The following is a 20635-nucleotide window of genomic DNA, read 5'->3' on the forward strand; positions in this document are numbered from 1 at the left end:
CACCTCAGCAACAGCTGTTACTCAACACCCGGCCTGTTTTACCGTAAGAAATGCCTCTCCTGTCTCCAGTCTTTCTGAAGAGCAAAGTGTGTGGTCTATGAAGAGGACGTTGCAAAAGTTACTGATCTCGATGTCTGTGCTCCCAGGGCTTTATACTCTCACAACTTGTGCAAGTTCAGCTTTTAAGCTATTTTTTAAAAAATCAGTTGACATTTTTGGTACCTGCTTGTATGGTACCTTGTTTTTTCCAAAGCTCTAGTGTAGGTGAATAATTGCTGGTGTTTTATCTCTTTCTAGAGGCTCAGGGTCCTCAGATTTTAAGATAGTCAGTTGATCTGCAAAGTTAGCACTCAGATGAACTCCAGAAAGAAATTATTGTGTAGATTATTAGCTTCATCTCATTGTTTGGATAGCAACTCTTTCCATTTATGTCCAAAGATAAAGCCAGAATTTTGGAATGTGTATTAGTTTACTAATGATACAAGAGTTACTAGAATTTTAGGGTTTTTGGGCCATTGGGTTATGAATATTTTTGATGAAACCAAGATAAACTTGTATTGCTTTCGAAACATGACATAATATAGTTTAAAACCTAAATGGGCTATTTTTTTCTAATTAATTTTTAAGAAGTACAATCCAAGTTGATTTAGGAAACAAGAAACTGGGATATTCTGCATGTACATAGGGGAAGTTATTTACTTTGAGATACTTATTTAAAGCTTAGTTTGATATTTTTTTCTATATCAGTTTGTGTTGCATTTCAGCGTTACCTAAACCCAAGGGTTTATATAGGTCACTTACAATTAAAACAAGATGATACATCCAGACTTGACAACCTTTTACAAAATATGCCATTACCAATGAATCTGAAGCCCCCTCTACCCTTGTCTTCATTACAGTCTCCTTCTCCTGTGCATATGACTCCTGCCATGAATTACATGTTAACCTTTTCTTTGCTGTTCTTTATATTTTTACCATAAATATATACATGCCTAAGACAGAGTGCATTTTTGGCTGTTTTTGAATGTTGCATAAAGGGAAGCATACTGTTTGTGTGTATGTGTGTATTTATTGACATTGTGTTTGGGGATTCATTCATGCTGATATCTGTAGCAATGTATGTATGGAATTTCAGAATGTGAAATGTAGATTTAGATGACCTAGTTTTGAATTTTGTACTGTGAACTTAATAACCTTCACAGGGAAATTACTTAAACTTTCTGAATTTTTTTTCTTTATGTGCAAAATATGGTATTGTCAATACATAGATAATATAGATAGGAGTGTTTCAAGGTTATAAGGGTCATCTTGAAGTTTTAAAGCACCTACATTTTGGAGAAAGAATACAAATTATAAATAACAGTTAGCTATGTTAATGGATGTTTATTTTCAAAGAGAAAATAAATTACAACAAATCATAAATTTATTTGCAAATTTTACAGAAATACGTGGCCATGTGCAGAGCTGCTATCAGATCTTTGGAATGGTTTTGTTCAAGTGTGGCGTTTTTAATAAACTTGGCCGTTATTAGCTTCATGGCAAATCTGACTCTGCATATATTTAAAACACTTGGAATAGTGCTTTTATTGAAGTAGTATTTTTAGTACTCACCATGATTGTGTTGAATGATTAATCTGTTGTACTTACGGTTATTTTCCAGATTTTTACTATTAAAAATGGTGCTATAAACATTACAATAGTAAAATTTCTGTGTGTCCATTCATATGTTTGAGTTGTAGAATACACTCATATTTCAGCTTATATTTGACAGATTAGTTTTGGCAAGTTACAATTTCATTAGCAGTCTAAGACACTTTTCTTTTTTTTTTTTAATTTTTTATTGCATTTTAGGTTTGGGGGTACATGAGCAGAGCATGCAAGACAGTTGCGTAGGTACACACATGGCAGTGTGTTTTGCTTCCTTTCTCCCCTTCATCCACATTTGGCATTTCTCCAGAGACTTTTCATAGACTGTAACGTCGGTCAGCACTTGGGATTCGGCATTTTAGTTTTGTAAATCAAATAGATGTTTAAAAGGTGTCCTTGTTGTTGCAGTAAATTTAATTGTAATGATTTTTTAGTAGTGATATTGAATATCTTTTTATAAATATAAGCGATATTTGCAATTTCATTTTCAGGACATGTCTTTTTACATCTTTATTTGTTTTTTAATTGAGTTTTTAGCTTTTTTCCCCCCTTTGTCAGTTACAGATAATGGGTTTCTTTGTCCAGTTACGGCTTTATTTTCATCGTCTTTGTGATGTATTTTTCATCTTGACATGGGTTAATTTTTAAATTACTTTTTAAATGATTTCTTCATTTTGTTTCTCAATTTAAGATGTCATCCAATATCCAAATGCCGAATACTATGAAGATACTTTCTTAAATTTTATACTAAAATATTTAAAGTTCTATCTTTAACCTATGTGTACTGTTTCTTTGCTCTTGAGTTTCGTATATGCTGTGAGGTAGAAGTCCAGTTTAGAATTTTCTATATGGCTAACCTTATCAAGTTGCTTCAGCCCTGTGTGCTTAATAGACTATACAGAAACTTTTTAAAGTGTAAGTAATATTGGTACCATACAATTTAGAACTAAAAGGAGAAACATAATATGAAAAAGAAGGTGGACTTACATTGAAAATTTACCATTTTATAACAGATGAAACTCAGATTGGAACAATCTAAACAATGTGGTTAAAAACATGTGGCTAAAAATGAACCTCAAGTTCAGCTGTTATGTTCTGATATAACCAATACCTGGTTTTTCCTGCCTTGTACTTTCTAATTAATCAGTGCTCAACATCTATGGGTTTTAAATGTTTTGTTACTCCTACATAATTGATTATAATAAATTGGTAGCTGCCATAAAAATTTTCACAATTTTACATATGTTCTTTTTTCCAAAGTTCCCATTTCCAGTACCTGGAAAAAAATATAAGCAATCAACTCAACAAAATAAATGATTTTGTGTTTTTTCCTATAAACTCTTTCTAGACATCAATGCCTTAAGGCAACTCTGTAATGGTGTAGAGGCTCATAAAGATTTAATCGCTGAGGAAATATTTATGGAGTGTCTATTGGCAGCAAGATTATAAAGGTGTAACAGGGGTTCAGAATAAGGGCAAGATTTTGTCCCTGAATTCAGAGTGTCTTTCTAAGGCCGTAACTCTCAACCATGGCTGAGCCCCAACATCACACATTTCATTTGATCTATTTAAGATAGAAAACTGCTGAGAAAATAAAAGATCAGAAATGCTGTATCAGGATGGAGGTAAAGAGTAGGTTTGATATATGTTTATACATATAACAAAACTCAAAGCATAATTTTGAGGCTTGGCTAAAATTAACGGGGATTCTAGAAAAAAAAAGGAGGTGTTAAATGTGTTAAGAATTATATAACAAGAACAGCTAAATTTCACAGTCTGTTGGGATGCTAATCAGAGACCCCCTCACCTTGTTTGGTGACCTCAACCAAGTTACTCAACATCAGTATATTTTAGTTTTCTTCTCTGCAAAATGGGGTTAAGGATGGGACCTTTTGGCAAAGTTGTTTAAAGGATAAAATTTTATGTTTCATTTAAATTGTTTAGCATAGCACTCAACATATTTACATAATTGATAAATATTATTTATTTTAAATATACTAAAATATACTGTTTTATTTTAAATATATTGAAAATATCTACCCTTTATGCCTTATTCAAACTCCTAAGAGGATATTATTTAAAGTCTACCTCATTCAAACAGCTGTCTGAAAAGATGTTTATAAAATTGTATATTAGAGAAAATTTTGGCTGGAATATTTTAATTCCTTTTAGAGGAAAGAGATAAAACCATGAACCAACAAATATAGCTTATAAATGGTAATGGTAACTTAGATATGGTAATTTAGAAAGACGAGCATTCTAACAAAAAGAGATTTGGTGTTATGGAATAACACGTATTTCAGTAAAATACTTTAAAAGTTGTAGTCTTGGATAATTTTTACATCATTGGATGAAGGAATCTTGATTATAGTAGAAAAGGAAAGACTATACTGTGTAGGTAGTTACATAAAATGTGTGCAAAAGTTGTTTACTTCAGGTTTTAAGGACATTTTAAAAGAATTATCTGAAAATATACATGACAAGGTTAATAAACAGTTTGGCATATGTTTGAATAGAAACATAATCAGAAGTGCCATCTACATATATTCAGAATTTTCACTATTGTTTTTAATTATTCTTTTCCAGTGAAAAAATTCTTTGTTGTGATCTGGTCTCCATGATATTTTCTGGTTGGAATGAGTTTTACGTGGTTTCCCTGCATTTATGTCTATATCATGCAGACTAGATATCTTGGTGTTGTATTTCCAATTATCAACAATGATTTTTTTGCTCAGAATCTTCCTAAAAATATTTTAATTCTAAACTTTCTCAACTGATTTCTACAAAAGTTTGGCTTTCCCTCATTCTACTCTACAAATGTCAAATATCTGCTTACTATTCACGTGGGATACGGCCTTTTGTCTTTTTACTCAGAATTTCAGTTCCCTAACAGTGTTCTCTCTGTATGAGCCATGTTTTTAATGGTAGCCTGTGGTGAAGCCTGGAGTTATATTACCCTGTTTGTATCACATAGTTGCTTTCTTGTTGAGGTTCAAGCTCCAAATCCTCTCCTATTGTGTAGCTCATAAGGCTTTCTCTCATTAAGTCAGTGAGGGTGGCACCATGACAGTTTCCTCTGGGAGTTGTAGAAATGTGGTAGGATTATTCTTATATGATATGATGTTGAGGATTTATATTTTACTGAGAGTTATTAAGGAAATATTCAGTTAAACAGTATGATAGCAGAGTATACAGTACGTTTCCCCTCCTTCTCCTCCTTTTCTTCTCACCTCTTCTTCCTTGACTTCCTCATCCTCCTTCTCCTCTTCTCTTCCCCAATTTTTTTCTTCTCTCCTCTGATCTTTTTTATTTTTCCTCTGTCAGATTTTCATCATTTTTAAGGCCAGGTTCTTTAGCTCCACAATAATTTTCTCATTTTCAACAAATCTATAGTGGGTATCAGTTTGAGGGAAGCTATTTTTAATAGAAATCCACCTAGCATAAATAATGTCAGAAATATATAAGATACGCTTTTGGAGTACTAGTATGTGAACATTGATAAGTCAGTGAATACTATCATATTTTAAATAAATAAACATTTTTTAAAAATCAGAATTCATAGAGAAAACAGTTTCTTTACCAAAAGATGCTAACACAATTAGTTACATTTTACAAAAATGAAGATAAATGCTAGCTTTATATGGATAAATATATATAATTAAAAACTGAGCAACACATTAAAAGTTTAGAAGTAAACACGAAAAATTCTAAAACCAAAATTAAAATTGCAAAGTGGAAATGAACTAAAAACTCTTGGAGGGTAAATTCTGAGAGTAAATATATGAGAAAAAAATCTTTAAGACTACTTCTATTCAAAATTTGTCAATTACATCTTAAAACAAAATTTCCATTCCAGCACCCTCATATGCTCATTCTCTATAGCTGAGAAAAGGAAGAATACAGAGGCTGACATGTTCTGCAATGTTGTCTTTTGACTCGAACTTCAGTGGATCTGCTCAGCCTTTCTTGTATGGCGCATGAACTCTCACTGTATTTCCAGCCTCTTTTCTTCAAACCTCATAGTGCATTTGACCTCTTTGTTTTGAGCATTTTGCTTCAAATTTCCTCTTTGTTCTCTTTTCCTGTCTTTCTCCCTATTTCAACTTATGATTGACAAGGAAGGCAGTGTGGTGTGGGGCAAGAAACACAGACTGTAGGGTAAGCTTACCTGGTTTCCAATCCTAACTCCACTAATTAGAGGCCAAGTGGAACTAGGAGCTTACTTGACATCATGGCATCCCCGGCTATACAAGGTAGAATTTTAATAGATCTTGTTTTACAGGTTTAACATACAGATGAAATGTGTCCATTTTTGTGAAGTATTTACAGTAGTGTCTGGCATACAGCTGACTGCTATATAAATAAAGATTAAATGCATTGAGTTCTGTCTTTAATATTTTGATAGATAATGTATGGTTAATTAGCTTTCTGTACAGCTTGCAATGTTTTGAAATCCAAGATTGTTTCTTCTTCATATAAACATGTCAATTATTCTTTCTTTTTTGATTTCTAATTTTTTTCATACTTAGTGAAGGTTTCATTAAGAATATATATATAGTTTTGTTATGACATACATAATTTTTTGTATTTAAGTATTTCTCATTGATTTTATTTTAACATCAGCTTTACTGTCTAATACTCCACAAACCATAAAATTAACCTATTTAAAATGTGCAATTCAGTGCTTTGCAGTATATTCCAAAATTGTGCAGCCATCATTGCTATCAAAGTTTAGAATATTTTCATTCCTCTAAAAAGAACTTCAGACTTATTAGCAGTTATCCCCCCACCCCATTCCCTCAGTCCCTGGTTACCACAAATCTATCTTCTGTATCTATGGATGTGGTCATTCTGGACATATCATATAATTAGATTCATACAATTTGTGGCCTTTTGTATCTGGCTCCTCTCACTTAGCATATTATTTTCAAGATTCATACAAAAGTGCTAAGACTGAAAAAAAGGTTTATTCATGTTGCAATGTTTATCAGTACTTTATTCCTTTATATTGCCAAATAATATTTTATTGTACAGATAGACTCCATTTTATTTATCCATTCATCCAGTGATAGACATTTAGGTTGTTTTCCCTTTTTGCCTTTCACGCACATTTGCATACAGTTAGTATTAGACGTGTATTCAGTTCCTTTGGGTATGTACACAGAAATGAATTGCTAGTCTTAGGTAACTTTGTTTAATTTTTTTCAGGAGTGGCCAAATTGGCTACTCTGTTATCCAAAGCAGAGGCACCATTTAATATTCGCACTAGCAATGTATGAAGGTTCCAAATTTTCCACATTCTCTTCAATACTTGCAATTGTCTCTTTCTTATTTAAGCCAATGTAGAGCATATGAAGTAGTATCTCACTGAGGTCTTTATTTGCATATCCTTAGTAACCATGCTTTTATGTGCTTATTGTTCATTTCTAAATCTTTTGAGAAGTGTTCATTTGAATCCTGTAGCCATTATTTGAATTAGACTATTTGTTTTTGTTTTGTTTGTTTTTTTTTGAGATGGAATCTCACTCTGTCACCCAGGCTGGAGTGCAGTGTTGCACTGCAGCCTCCACCTTTCAGGTTTAATCAATTCTCATGCCTCAGCCTCCCCAGTAGCTGAGATTACAGGCATGCACCACCATACCCAGTTAATTTTTGTATTTTTTGTAGAGATGGAGTTTCCCCATGTTGGCCAGTCTGGTCTCATACTCCTTACCTCATGTGATCCACTTGCCTCAGCTTCTGAAAGTGCTGGGGTTACAGGTGTGACTACCACACCCAGCTTTACTATTTGCTTTTTGATTGTTGAATTGTAATAACTCTTTATATATTCAGAATAGAAGATCCCTATCAGATAAATTTTCTTCAAATATTTTCTCTATTCTATTGGGCATCTTTTTTTTCTTGATAATGTCTTTTGAGGAGCAAAATATTTTAATTTTGATGAAGTTGAATTTACCTATTTTTTTTTAATATGTTCTGTGTGGCCGCTAAAAGCTTTGCTCAACTATCTTAGCGATGATCTAATGATTGAACAGGAATTTAATTAAATGCTTTACATCAGTAAATCTCCCAGGCTTTATTGAGGTTCTCTATCTCTGTTTGTGTCACACTATGAGTGTTCATATATAATTCCCAACTCTGCCTTAGCCTTCAATTTCTACTTGTGTAGAACCATATGAGATAAGACTGTAGGGATTCATACATTTCTTTTGAGCATGCACACAGTCCTTCACATTTGTATGGCCTTCTAGACTCCTAGGAATATGTGGAACTCTTCCATTTCTCTGCAGAGATCCCATTCCTTAGATTTATTTTGTAATGCTTTTTAGTCAGACTATTGTTACCTAAAACTAGTATCTCTGTTGCAGGAAGTTGGGAAGTTGTAATGTTAAACAACTACTGTTGTTTTCTTTCAACAGAGACTTTAGGGGACAGGCACTGTAGCTGATGGCTGTAATCACAGCACTTTGAGTGGCTGAGGCAGGCAGGTCACTTGAAACCAGTCTGTCCAACGTGGTGAAAACCTGTCTACTAAAAATACAAAAATTAGCCAGGCATGATGACATGCGCCTGTGGCCCTGGCAACTTGGGTTGGCTGAGGCAGGAGAATTGATTAAACCCAAGACTCAGTTTAGGGAGAGGGCTCTTTACACAGAGTGAGCTTTAAGTCTTGCTCGAATAAAAAGTAATGAAAATGTAAGTTTTGGCAGACCTGCTGGATCTATCCAACAAGAACAATTCTCTGAGGATGAGGCCTTGGAGAGCTTAAGACCTGGTCTTTTCCTACCAATGTCTTCTAGGATGATGAGTTTCATAGCTGGCATAGTTTCAAGGCTGCTGGTTCAAGGCCAACATGCAGCTGTGGAGAGGTATTGAGGAAGTAACGTTAAAATGCTTCATACATTTTGCCATTCATGATAAGACAAAGCTACTTCTTGAATAAATACTCTGTGGACTATTGTGAGCATTTCTCTATTAACAGAATTCTGAAAAAAAAAAATTAATTTTGGCATTTTTTGCCAGAATAGTCAGTTTAATGGAAGAGAAGATTTTCTGTTCTTTGCTGTTCTGGAGGTGCTCCATAGATTTGATTCAGAGAGTGAAGGTTTTTTTTTATTTCTTTTTTTCCAAAATGCATTTGTCTTCACTATTTTTATTTGAACGTGTTGATGATATCTGGGCTTGCAAAATAAATGCTATTTTATGATATGGCTCTAAGTGTTATCACTGAGATCACACTACTTTAATAATTATTTTTATTGGTAAATATATAATTAAATAATAAAAGAGTATTGGGTAACTACCTGTGTGAAGAATGCAGTTGGCAGGTGTTTGTTTTAGCTATAAATAAGAAAACACATTATAGCTGCACTAATCTTTTTTTATTTTTAAATATTCATTTATTTGTTTGTTTGTTTATTTATTTGTTTATTTTGAGACAGTCTCACTCTGTTGCCCAGGCCGGAGTGCAGTGGCGTGTTCTCAGCTCACTGCAACCTCTGCGTCACAGGTTCAAGCAATTCTCCTACCTAAGCCTCCCAAGTAGCCGGGACTACAGGTCCTGCCACCACACCCAGCTAATTTTCATATTTTTAGTAGAGACATGTCTTCACCATGTTGGCCAGGCTGGTCTTAAAACTGCTGATCTCAAGTGATCTGCCTGCCTCTGCCTTTGAAGGTGCTGGGATTGCAGGTGTGAGCCACTGTGCCCAGCCTGTACTAATCTTAAAAATGGGAACTAAATTAGAACACATATGTGGAAATTAAGTTACTTAATATATTAAAAATGCATTTCAAATAAATATGTAAAAGCTATATTTATGAGTGATATTATCCTTTTAAACAAAACAAATCGTTAGAAAATTATAATTATAGATATTTACATTTACACACCCAACAATGCTCATTTTGATAATTTTAAAACATATTTGTCTATTAGTTTTGCACCTGAATACACATTTTAAAAAGTACAATTGTTACAACTAACTTTAAATGCAAAGTTTTATTTTATTTTACTTTTTTTTTTAAATAGGACTTTGGAGATGATGGGTCCTTGTATATTACTAAGGTTACCACAACTCACATGGGCAATTACACCTGCTATGCAGATGGCTATGAACAAGTCCGTCAGACTCACATCTTCCAAGTGAATGGTAAGAAGTGATTTTTGTTACCCTCGCTATTCAAAGAACACCACAAGGGAAGGCTTCAATATTTTAATTTTTATAAGGTACTAATAATATTTCAAGTTTTGAGACTTAACTGAAAATGTAAACGTCTTTTAAGTAAAAAAAAAAGCTGTACAAAGTTACAAAGTTTCCAAGTAAATAAACACTATAAATTGGTACTTTATTTTTATTATCATAAAATATTAGAGTAACTCACTGTAACTGGAAAATTAAAACACAGGAAATTTATATTATTTTAGTTTGGAATATTAACAATTATGGAAGCATGGATTATTAAAACAAAATTTAAACAGATAATCTGTTTGTACTAATGATATAGAATACTATTATTCATGTATAGCAAATTTTATATTCTTGATGGTTAATTAATGGCTATTTATGATAAGCCCCAGTGGGCTTATCACTCCTACAATCAGAACTTTTCTTTATTCCTGATTTAATTCAAATTTTGGTTATTTACTTGAATTAATACAGGATTGCATATATAATTTATTAGTAAATATTTCATTTCCATAATTTATTGTAACATATGTTAGTCTACGATTTGTAAAAAGGAGGCAGAAACTTACTTGGCTTTCTGTAGGAACAGCAAGATGGCTAGTGTGATGGGCATGAATTAAGAGGAAATTGGCAGATAATAAGCTTGCCGAGGTAGCCTCGGGGCAGATCCCATGGAGCCCTGTGGACCTAGGTAAATATTTGGATTTCCATTCTAAGTGTAAGGGGAAGCTATCGAAGTGTTTAGTATATGGAGTAGCACATTCTGATTTGTTTTAAAATATATGAATAATTCAGAAATTATTTTAGTGTCCAAGTAAGAGACAGTGGTAGCTCAAAATGTAGTCTTAATGGTGGAGTTGTAAAGAGGTGGTCACATTTGGAATATATTTTGAAAGTAATTCTGTCAGTATCACTGAGGAATAGCATGTGAGTTTGAGAGACTGTGAAAATATGAGCCTAAGGAATCTGAAGGAAGCAGTTGGCTATGGGGTGGGGCATTTACTGCTTTGAAGAAGGAACACACTTTGAGATTGGGTATGATTCAATTTTGGCATGTTAACTTAAATATAATTATCAATGGAAATGGCAAGTATTCAAGTGAGGAACATGAAAGCTCAAAGTCCTATGTTCAGATAATAACAATGTATATACATTGCATTTAAAGTCATAAATCTGAGCCTAATGAGGTCTCTTTAGAAATGAGCATATATGGATATGAAGTCAGAGGAATGACTTAGAAGTCAGAGGAAACATGCCCAAAAGTTTGAAAATATTGGGTAATCTGATTGGACTATTGTTGACATTCAAGGGAAGCAGATCTAGTTCTTGGTTTCTGATGAAAATCCAGTTGGCATCTAGACACGATCAAGTCTTTGAACCCAGTTTTTTGTTCATTTGTGTGTGTGTGTGTTTGAGACAGAGTCTTGCTCTGTCCCCAGGTGCCAGGCTGGTGTGCAGTGGTGCGATCTCGGCTGACTGCAACCTCCGCCTCCCAGGTTCAAGTAGTTCTTCTGCCTCAGCCTCCCGAGTAGCTGGGACCACAGGCGTGTGCCACTATGCCCAGCTAATTTTTGTATTTTTAGTGGAGATGGGGTTTCACCATGTTGACCATGATGGTCTCAATCTCTTGACTTCGTGATCTGCCCTCCTCAGCCTCCCAAAGTGTTGGGATTACAGGCATGAGGAACCACGCCCAGCTTTGAACCCAGTTTTCAATGAAATCAGGGAAGAAAGCAGGCCAGATTCAAAGTAGATTCATGCTGTTCCCAGTGGCCTCAGATGTTTGGAGATGGACTTTCATATATATAGCAATTGTACCTGCTCATACATGATCTTGAGAGGGTAGGACAAATCTGTGCTGAGACTGTTCCTCTGGATGTAGATGCTGCATCCTCGGGGAAATTGTTCTTGGGCGTCTGGCCCTCACCTTCTATTTTGTGGTGAATGCTTACTGACTGACTGCGCATTCAACAAGATTAATGCCCTGCTTTTTTTCTTTTCTTTTCTTTTCTTTTTTAGTATTAGAGATAGAGAGTCTCCAGTTTCATTTTTGGCTGACAATTAATTCTGTCTTTTATTTCTTATCCTCACTCCCAGTCCTAGTTCTTCTGTGAAAGAGTTCTTAGTAGTTTTTAGAGTGTATGTTGCATGTTCCCTGCCTGTATCAGAATGACAAAAAAAAAAAAAAAATCACAAGCATAGAAGCTGGCCTTCACCAGCACACTCAGGAAGTCTGATTTGAAATCTGCATTTTGCAAAGCTTCCCAGGAAATTGTGATACATGGTAAAGTGTGACAACTGTTCTAAACGGCTGCTCTTCAGGAGTTGCTGCTCCTCATTCATGTCTGATGTAGGTTTCTTACATAACTTACTCATTTGCCATGCTCCAGCTGGGAAACCCAGGAAGGAGACTTTGAGTCAAACTGCGGACTTTCATGTTGCAAGATTGCACTGAGCAGCACTGGCGAAAGGCGGCTTCCCTATTTCATCTCCCCCTGTGAATAAACTGCTTACTCTCTGATCTCAGGTTTTTCTGAAGATAGAATACAGGAATAAAGAAATAATGAGGTCTCAGAAACAGAGTGCTCCCTATCAACCTTAGCTTTATGAATTAATCAATAGGAATTCAATATTAGTAGTGATTGCTTGTGCTAAACTCTAACACTTTTTCTTTTCTAGGTGCAAGGGTCCCTGAACCAATATCTCACAGGTCGCAAAAGCAGTTTTTTTCCATTACATCCCACAACATTTAAACTGCTCTGACTTTCTTGGTATAAAGGTTTTCAGGAAGGGATGGGATTTGTGGAGAAAAACAATGATATTATCATTGCTGAGAAGGCAAACAAGATGAGGAGTATAATTTAAGCACTTGCTTTCAGTACTTGTGTGCCATTATTAACCTTTCCAAGACCAGCTTTTGCCAAGTATTGGCAATAAAACTATGATTATAGTCAATTCAAGAGAGAATGGAAAGTGGAAAAATGAACACTTCTATAATTAACTCTTTTAAAGGAGAACATTTGCTGAAAGTAAAGAGAGAACTTTGCAGTAGCTGCAAAGTGCCTGCATTCAAGGGAGCGAAATTTATAAAAGTTATAGATATGATCATCTTTTATGCTGATGGGAATAATCAAGTAAAGATGAAAAACATATAATTTATAAGGCTAAAAGGATAATTATAGTAACAAATCAATTAAATATAAAATTTATGTGATCTAATTTACAGAATAAGGGACTGGTGTTTGGAAGATGAATAGTTCATCTGTTGAAACGGGGAGAAAGACAAACTGTTTGGGAAAAGATTCACTGTGTAGGAGGATGAGGATATTTTTTTTTGCACCACCTACATTTTATTCAGGGAAATGAATAATATTGACGGTTGAAAGTGAAGAGTTTCTAATAGCTTTAGTGGTTTGAGGAGGGGGAGAGATGTAAAATAATTATCTTGCAGTGCAGGAGGGAGATTGAAATAGCAATATGTAGTTTGTATGTAGGGAAGAGCTTGGAGTATTCATGACTTATGTTTTCCCTCTGTTGTGGCTGACTATAAAGTGGCCATGAGAGGAATAAAAGATTTTGATTTAGCGAGTGTTTGGTTTATCAGGTGAGTAAGTGGGAGATAGTTAGGAGTGAAGAAGTTAAATAAGTTTACAAGGGAGTGATTAGGGTAGACCAGACACTAAGTGTGAGATAAGGACACAAACAAGGACATAATAAATGTGACATGAAAATTGACTAGCATTGTCAAGTTGGTCAAATATTACTAGGATGAGGTGCTAGAGAGGAAGATATGTAATACTCTCATTCAAAGAAGCTGGAAATTTCTGTTTATGAAAAAATGTTTCTAGTTAGGTCACGTCTATATAAAGGAATGTATGGACCACTAAGGTTTGCTAGGGTTTTAAGCAGCCCAAAAGTTCTAAATCTAATTTGCCAGTTCGAGCCTTAACCACAGGAGAAATAAGGTATAAAATAACAGTGATTTATCCAATTCAACCACCATTGAGCAAAAACTTGTTCTACCGCATTTTTATCAACAAGGGAAGGCAGTAAGTGTGTTTCAATGTCCATTTTGTTTTTATTTTTAACAGTGAGGGATTGCATTTAACTGCTATAACATAGACCCAAAAAGACAGAGGCTCAAAGAGATACAAGTGTATTTTTCTAATTTATAAAGTAAGGCAAGATAAGGCGGTTTGGGGATGGAAGATCTATATGGTCATCAATATCATAAGCTTCCCCTATTATGATTAGCATGTAGTTTCTACCCATTTTGAAATCCTGTGATGGGATTTCAAAATGGGTGGAAATTCTGTAGACCTTTCAACAGGGAAACTGGAAGTGGGAGGAAGGGGGAAGGCACACCTGACACATGAGAAAGCACTTTTTAAAACATTTTAATGAAAGCACCAGGGATAACTTCCATTGATTCTCCCTTAATGCAAAGACATAGTACGATGTATTTCTCTGACTTTGATGTGTAGTCACCCACAACAATATAAAGATTATGTTAATTAGAAGAAAGGGGGAAATAAATATTGAATAGGTAACTAGCCACCTTATTTACAAAGTTTCTGATGTATCAAAATACTTTGCCAAACAAAAATAGAATGACACTTTATAGTAACATATCTAGAAATGGTGGGATAAATTATACAACCACAGCCCTAAAATTGGTGCTATATCTTTTTGGTGTGCTCCTTTCCTTTGGTTTTATGGTACTTTGTATTTGGAATAATACTTTAACCACATGTCTTTTTAATGTAACCAAGTATAATAAACTTGGGATTACTCAAGTGTTACAAGTTAGTAACAAAAACAGTAGTTGGGAATGAGGAATAACACTGGCCAAAATACAATGAAAATGCAAGAAAATGCAAATTATCTACCAAATAGCACATTTGTTGAATTCAATAAATCTCTAAAACTGTTTAACTCATCTTATATTTTTCATTCACTTAGAAAATGTTAAAAAAACCTTTAGAAAATCCTGTTTTCAGAATTTAAAATATTTATCTTAACAATTTGCCAATTCTTAATAAAAATAAAATATATCATTGATTCCCATGACAAGCACTGAAAATACCACAAGCTATTGGAATTTGTAAAAGAGTATTTTTGAAGTTCAAGTCTATTTAAATATCCTAGGGCATAAGCCAAATAAAAATCTATCTATAGCCTTGTTCCTTTTCAAACAATGTAAAATTAGATTATTGAAATATGAAAGTGCTCTGTGTCATTGTCTGGAAAAACATTATGTATAAATCAAAGTAGCTTGACTGTACCAGTGGATTTCATTTCATGCTTTTCTTTCTCTTTTTACATAAAGCAAATCGGTTTTAGATCTTAAGCTTATAATACAGAATGTTTGAAATTTTTAAAAGTCATCAGTGTTTACACTCCCCTCTGGGCAGAAAGCTTGTCCATATTCACAGTAAACCTATATGTACACTGTTACTTCTCTCTCATTCAAATTACTTAAGTCCTCAGACATAATATTGTGTGGAGTTTTTTCCTACTGAAATAAAAAAAATTCTGCATAAAGTGGTTGTTATTTGTTGCTTTTACAAGCTGTCTATATAGAACACCCCTATGTTTCTCCTTCAAAGTTTGGAAACATCTGTAAGAAAGACACAGGAGCCAGATAAACAGATGCAAATGTGTCATTGCTGACAAAGCTATTATTTCGAAAACCAGCTTAAGTCTTGGGCAACAATAGCTTTCTTTCTTGCATCATAGAATTCAGCTTCCTCATCTAGTTATAGGCAACATTGAAATCTCTGCGCTGGGTGTGTTAAACCTTCCTAGCTAAGCGTGGCCAGAGTGCAGAGGAAAATAAAACCTGTCTGTAAACAGTGAAATCTAGAAAGCAGGAAGTAAGAGCTCTCCTTCACCCTCTCTTCTCCTCCCACTATGAGTTAAGAAAGGATGAGGGAGTAAAAAACTAGAGGGTTACTCTTGCTCAGTGATTATCGAACTATGGTTCATGCACCAGGAGCAACAGCAACCTGTTTTAAAGACAAATTTTCAGGGATCATCTGTGCCTACTGAGTCACAAGCTCTAAGTATGGCATAGAACATCTTGTGTTCTAACAAACCTTCCGGGTCATCCTGAAGATAAAGTTTGAGAACTACTATTCTACCAGTTTCCCTTCTGAAAAATTAATAGGTGGGAATATATTTTCCTTCTTCGTATCAGTCAATTCTTTATTCTTTCAATTTTGAATTAAAACTTTCAGTTGATTGTCATCTGGGAGATATAGGCTCTTGCTTGGGGGGTGATATCAGCCATATATCATTCAGCCTTTTCCCTCATGATGCCCCCCAGCAGAGAGTATTCATGTCTTGCTCCATAGCCCAGGCAGGCTCCCTGATTTATGGTGAATGTCCCTTGATAGCTTCTTACTGCAAAAGCTAATCTCTCTGCCATGCAACGGTTCCTTAAGATTTTATTTATAAGGTAGGATGGGGCAAAAGTAATTGCTTTATTTTTTATTTTTATTTTTTTTGCCAATCTCACTCTGTTGCCACCCTGTTGCCACCCAGGCTAGAGTGCAGTAGTGCCATCTCAGCTCACTGCAATCTCCACCTCCTGGGTTCAAGTGATTCTCCTGCCACAGCCTCCTGAGTAGCTAAGATTAAAGGCACCCGCCACTACGCTCAGCTAATATTTTGTATTTTTAGTAGACATGGCTTTCACCATGTTGGTCTCAAACTCCTGACCTCATGATTCGCCTGCCTCCCAAAGTGCTGGGATTACAGGTGTGAGCCACCACGCCCGGCCCTGCCCTCACTTATAATGGCGAAACTGCAATTACTTTTGCTTTAACCTAATTGCACAAGAATCTTTATCAGCTACACTGAAGGCAGCACTAATATGCCAGGGATTGAATGTCGCCAGTGACCATCATTAATCAAAGAAGGACACAAATCAGTGGGTAAGAAGCGCAGCCACCCACTCACTCAATGGGAAGGTCCTGAGGTGCATGGAACATTTTTCAAGGGTTCCACACTAGAATCTGGTCCCTTTTCTTTTCCCATAGTGATGAATCTCATGCATGCATCCCCTTTTTTCTCGTACTTTTTATTGCTGTTTTCCTTTCCATTGTCTAAGGTTTCCCCCTTTCACACTTGTGTCTCGTGGGACCACTTCTCAAATAAAAACTAGTTAACCCAGGGTCTTTTCTCAGAGCTGCTTTGGGAGATACTCATTAAATAAATTTAAAGTTCTTCACAATTGCTGCTTTATTGTAGCCTCCTCTAAGAATTACTAATGGGCACTATATGTTTGTTTACAGAAGGCTTTGAACTATAATAAAACGGTACATTAATTCATTAACTTCAAAGCCTCAAAATTTCCTCTATATATTGTGTCTCATGTTAAATTATGTTGAGTTACACTAGTGATGTTGAGTTTACAATAGAGTTCTTCAGACGCTCTGTGATTAAATTAAATCATGATGTCAAGATACTTCAGTTATTGAATAGCAAGAATATAGACATGCTCAAAAATTAATATATAAATGTTCCAATTATGAATACCCAGAAAGAAATAAAACTGAAGAGATTAAGATCCAAAAGAATTGTTCCAAAGTAATTAATATCCAAAATTAAATTTTTCTGTCCTTATAATTTAAAGTCTAAAGAAAGTCTAAAAGTTTAAAGTACATGCAAAGTTGGAAGAACCGAGTTTTTCCCTGATTTTTATTTTGGTCACTTTCAGGGAAAAGAAGTCCTTGAAAATGTATGTCTTGGGGATAACTTAAACATTTGCATCCTAGGCTTATTTTCACTGGGTTTTGCCATTCATTGTCAAAAGAACACATCTTTTTTTTTTTTTTTTTTTTTTTTTGTGAGAGAGTCTGGTTCTATCGTCCAGGCTGGAGTGTAATGGCATAATCTTGACTCACTGCAACCTCTGCCTCCCAGGTTCAAGCGATTCTCCTGTTTCAGCCTCCTGAATAGTTGCAATCACAGGTGCCTGACACCATGCCCAGCTAATTTTTGTATTTTAATGGAGAGGGGGTTTCACCACGTTGGCCAGGCTGGTCTTGAACTTCTGACCTCAAGCGATCCACCCATCTCGACCTCCCAAAGTGTTGGGATTACAGACATGAGCCACCACGTGGGACCACATCCATTCTTTATTCTGTATTTCTTTTTATATTGGATTTCTGTTGTATTTCACATAACATTTAGAATTCCATCTTATCTCTACTACTGATTTCTTTGTTATACCTTTTTAAAAACATTTGTGTTAGGTGCTATAAGCCAGGCTTAACAATATGAAACTTAACTTATTGTCATATATTTTTAAATAATGTTTACTACCTAATGTATAAAGTAAGAACCTTAAAATAGCACACCTAGATCTCTCCCCTTTGTATCCTTTGTAAGGATATTATTAAACATTTAACTTCTACATGTGTTATAAAACACACAATATGTTGTTCCATTTTTGGTTTAAAAGTTAAATATTTTTCAAAGAGGTTTTTAAAAATAAGCAAGAGAACAAAACATCTGCATTTCTGATTCTCTTCATTTTTTCATGTAAAACTGAATTTCTGAGTTTGCCTTTACCCTAATAAACATACTTTAATAACCTGAAATTCAGGTCTGCTCCTGATACATTTTCTCGTCCATTATTTGTGTGAAGTTGTTTTATTTTTTTATTGAATAATAGTTATTTTGGACGTTATATTTTAAGCAGACAGTTTTTGGTTTTTACTTTTCTTTTAACAATGTACAGATATTCTGTTGTCTTCTGGCTTGCACTTGCCTGGTTTCTAACAGGACATTTGCTGTATTTCTAGTCTTTTTTTGTTGTTTTTTTTGACTGCTTTGAAGATTTTCTCTAACATTGGAGATGAGGATTTTATATATGGTAAGCCTTGGTTAGCTTTTCTTTACTTGGATTTTTTTCTGCTAGAGATAACTCAAATACTTGGACTTTGGGATATATATTTTAAAAAATATTTGAATAAATATTTGGCCATTATTTTTTTCAAATAGATTTCTGCTTTCTCCATCTCTTTGAACTCAAATTATAAGTACATGTGTCTCCTAGATATTTTACCATAAATCACTGAGTTCTGTTCCTTTTCTTCTCTCTGTCTCTTCAACATTTGTACTTACTGCACTTCACCTTAGATAGTTTTTATAGTTTGATTTTAAGGTGACAGTTTCGTCTTTTATCTGTATGTCTAATCAACTGTTAATCTCAATCATAGTTTGTTTTTCCTAAATTTATTTTAGATATTATATTTTTCAAACATATAAATTCTCCTTAAAAAACAAATCTCTGTTACTCTTTCATTGTATTTGTGTTTTCCTTTAAACATTTAAACCTATTTATATTGGCTAATTAAAATCCTTGCTTGCAAATTCTATCATGTCTGGAAATTATCATCTCTTTCTATTCACTAACATTTTTCTTGCATGAGTTATACTTTTTCACTCCTTCTTACATCTGTTAATTGTTTTATTGAATGCCAAACATCGTTGAGAGTATAGATTTGCCAATATTTTGAGAAGTGTTGAATTTTGTTTAGGGATGAATTGAATCTTTTCAAGACATTAAAAAAGAAAAAAACAGACGACTATATTTGAGTTTGTCTAGAGTAGTCTTTACAGTAGGGTTTGTTTCACTCACCTTATGATATGCGTTATGAGGTGTTTTGTGAAGTCTCCGCAACCTGCTTTTTCAGTTAAGTTTCTCCACTCTGGTTAATATAACTCACGTGACACCTATCCTTGTATAAGCTCTTGTAGCTTTTAAACATAAGCTTCCTGATTGTAGTTGTTTCCTTAGTCATAAATTTTTGCCTGATTTTGAATAATTTCATCCTAGGTGTTGAGCCAAAGCCCCAGCAGACCTGTATTTAGATTCCTGTAGCTATTTCTCTGCAGGGTTCTATGCTTCTCTAGAAAATGCAGCTGATAACTTTTAGTGAATTCCAACCACTTTTACCCTTAGTTCAGCGAGACCCTTCTGTTCAGTCATTCTGCATCAATGTCAATGAATGCTGCCAAGAAGAAAGCCAAGACAATTATACCACGTCATATATATTTTTTCATCTTTTTTTTCTCTTCTTTCAGGGATTGCTATTTTCTGCTGCTCGTTTTCCAATGTTTTGTAACACTCATTTCATATTTGTTCTATTTACCTATGGCAGATAGCTTACAAGTTTTAAGTTATAAGTTTTCCACCATAACCTCCATCATGTCAATTATTCTTAAAGGCCTTAAACTTGTATGGGATAAAGGAGAGTTTTCTTAAGATCCTCATTAGTGGCTGGGTGCGGTGGCTCATGCCTGCAATCCCAGCACTTTGCGAGGCCGAGGCAGGTGGATCACCTGAGGTCAGAAGTTCGAGACCAGCCTGACCAACATGGAGAAACACCATCTCTACTAATAATGCAAAAGAATTAGCCAGGCGTGGTGGTTCATGCCTGTAATTCCAGCTACTCAGCAGACTGAGACAGGAGAATCACTTGAACTTAAGAGGCAGAGGTTGCATTAGGCTGAGATCTCACCATTGCACTCCAGCCTTGGCAACAAGAGTAAAAATCTGTCTCAAAACAAAACATACAAAACAAAACAAAACACCTCTCATTTGTAAAAAGTTCTGAAAGTTAGTAGACATGGCTAATATTGGCAATATCTGCTCTACAGCCAATAAATTTAGAAAATTTAAGTAACACCTATTTTGTTCTCTGAGTCTAGTACATAATTCTGTCAAAAAACCATAGCATATACTCAGTAGTACAAGAAAGGAGAACAAATCCCTCCTCTAAAAA

The 20635-nt window shown here is 34.7% G+C and overlaps 1 protein-coding gene across 8 annotated transcripts in view; it reads left to right on the forward strand.

The window, feature by feature from the left end:
* The window catches only part of FSTL5 (follistatin like 5), an 848028-nt gene that overhangs the window by 595177 nt on the left and 232216 nt on the right, over window positions 1–20635 (forward strand). For all 8 annotated transcript variants that reach the window (XM_002745278.7, XM_008992524.5, XM_008992523.5 and 5 more), the window contains exon 8: window positions 9680–9800. In XM_002745278.7, coding sequence (XP_002745324.3) covers window positions 9680–9800 — 121 coding nt within the window. The remainder of the gene's footprint in view (window positions 1–9679; window positions 9801–20635) is intronic.

The sequence above is a fragment of the Callithrix jacchus genome, chromosome 3 (genome assembly GCF_049354715.1).
Source record: "Callithrix jacchus isolate 240 chromosome 3, calJac240_pri, whole genome shotgun sequence".
NCBI classification, from domain to species: Eukaryota; Metazoa; Chordata; class Mammalia; order Primates; family Cebidae; genus Callithrix; species Callithrix jacchus.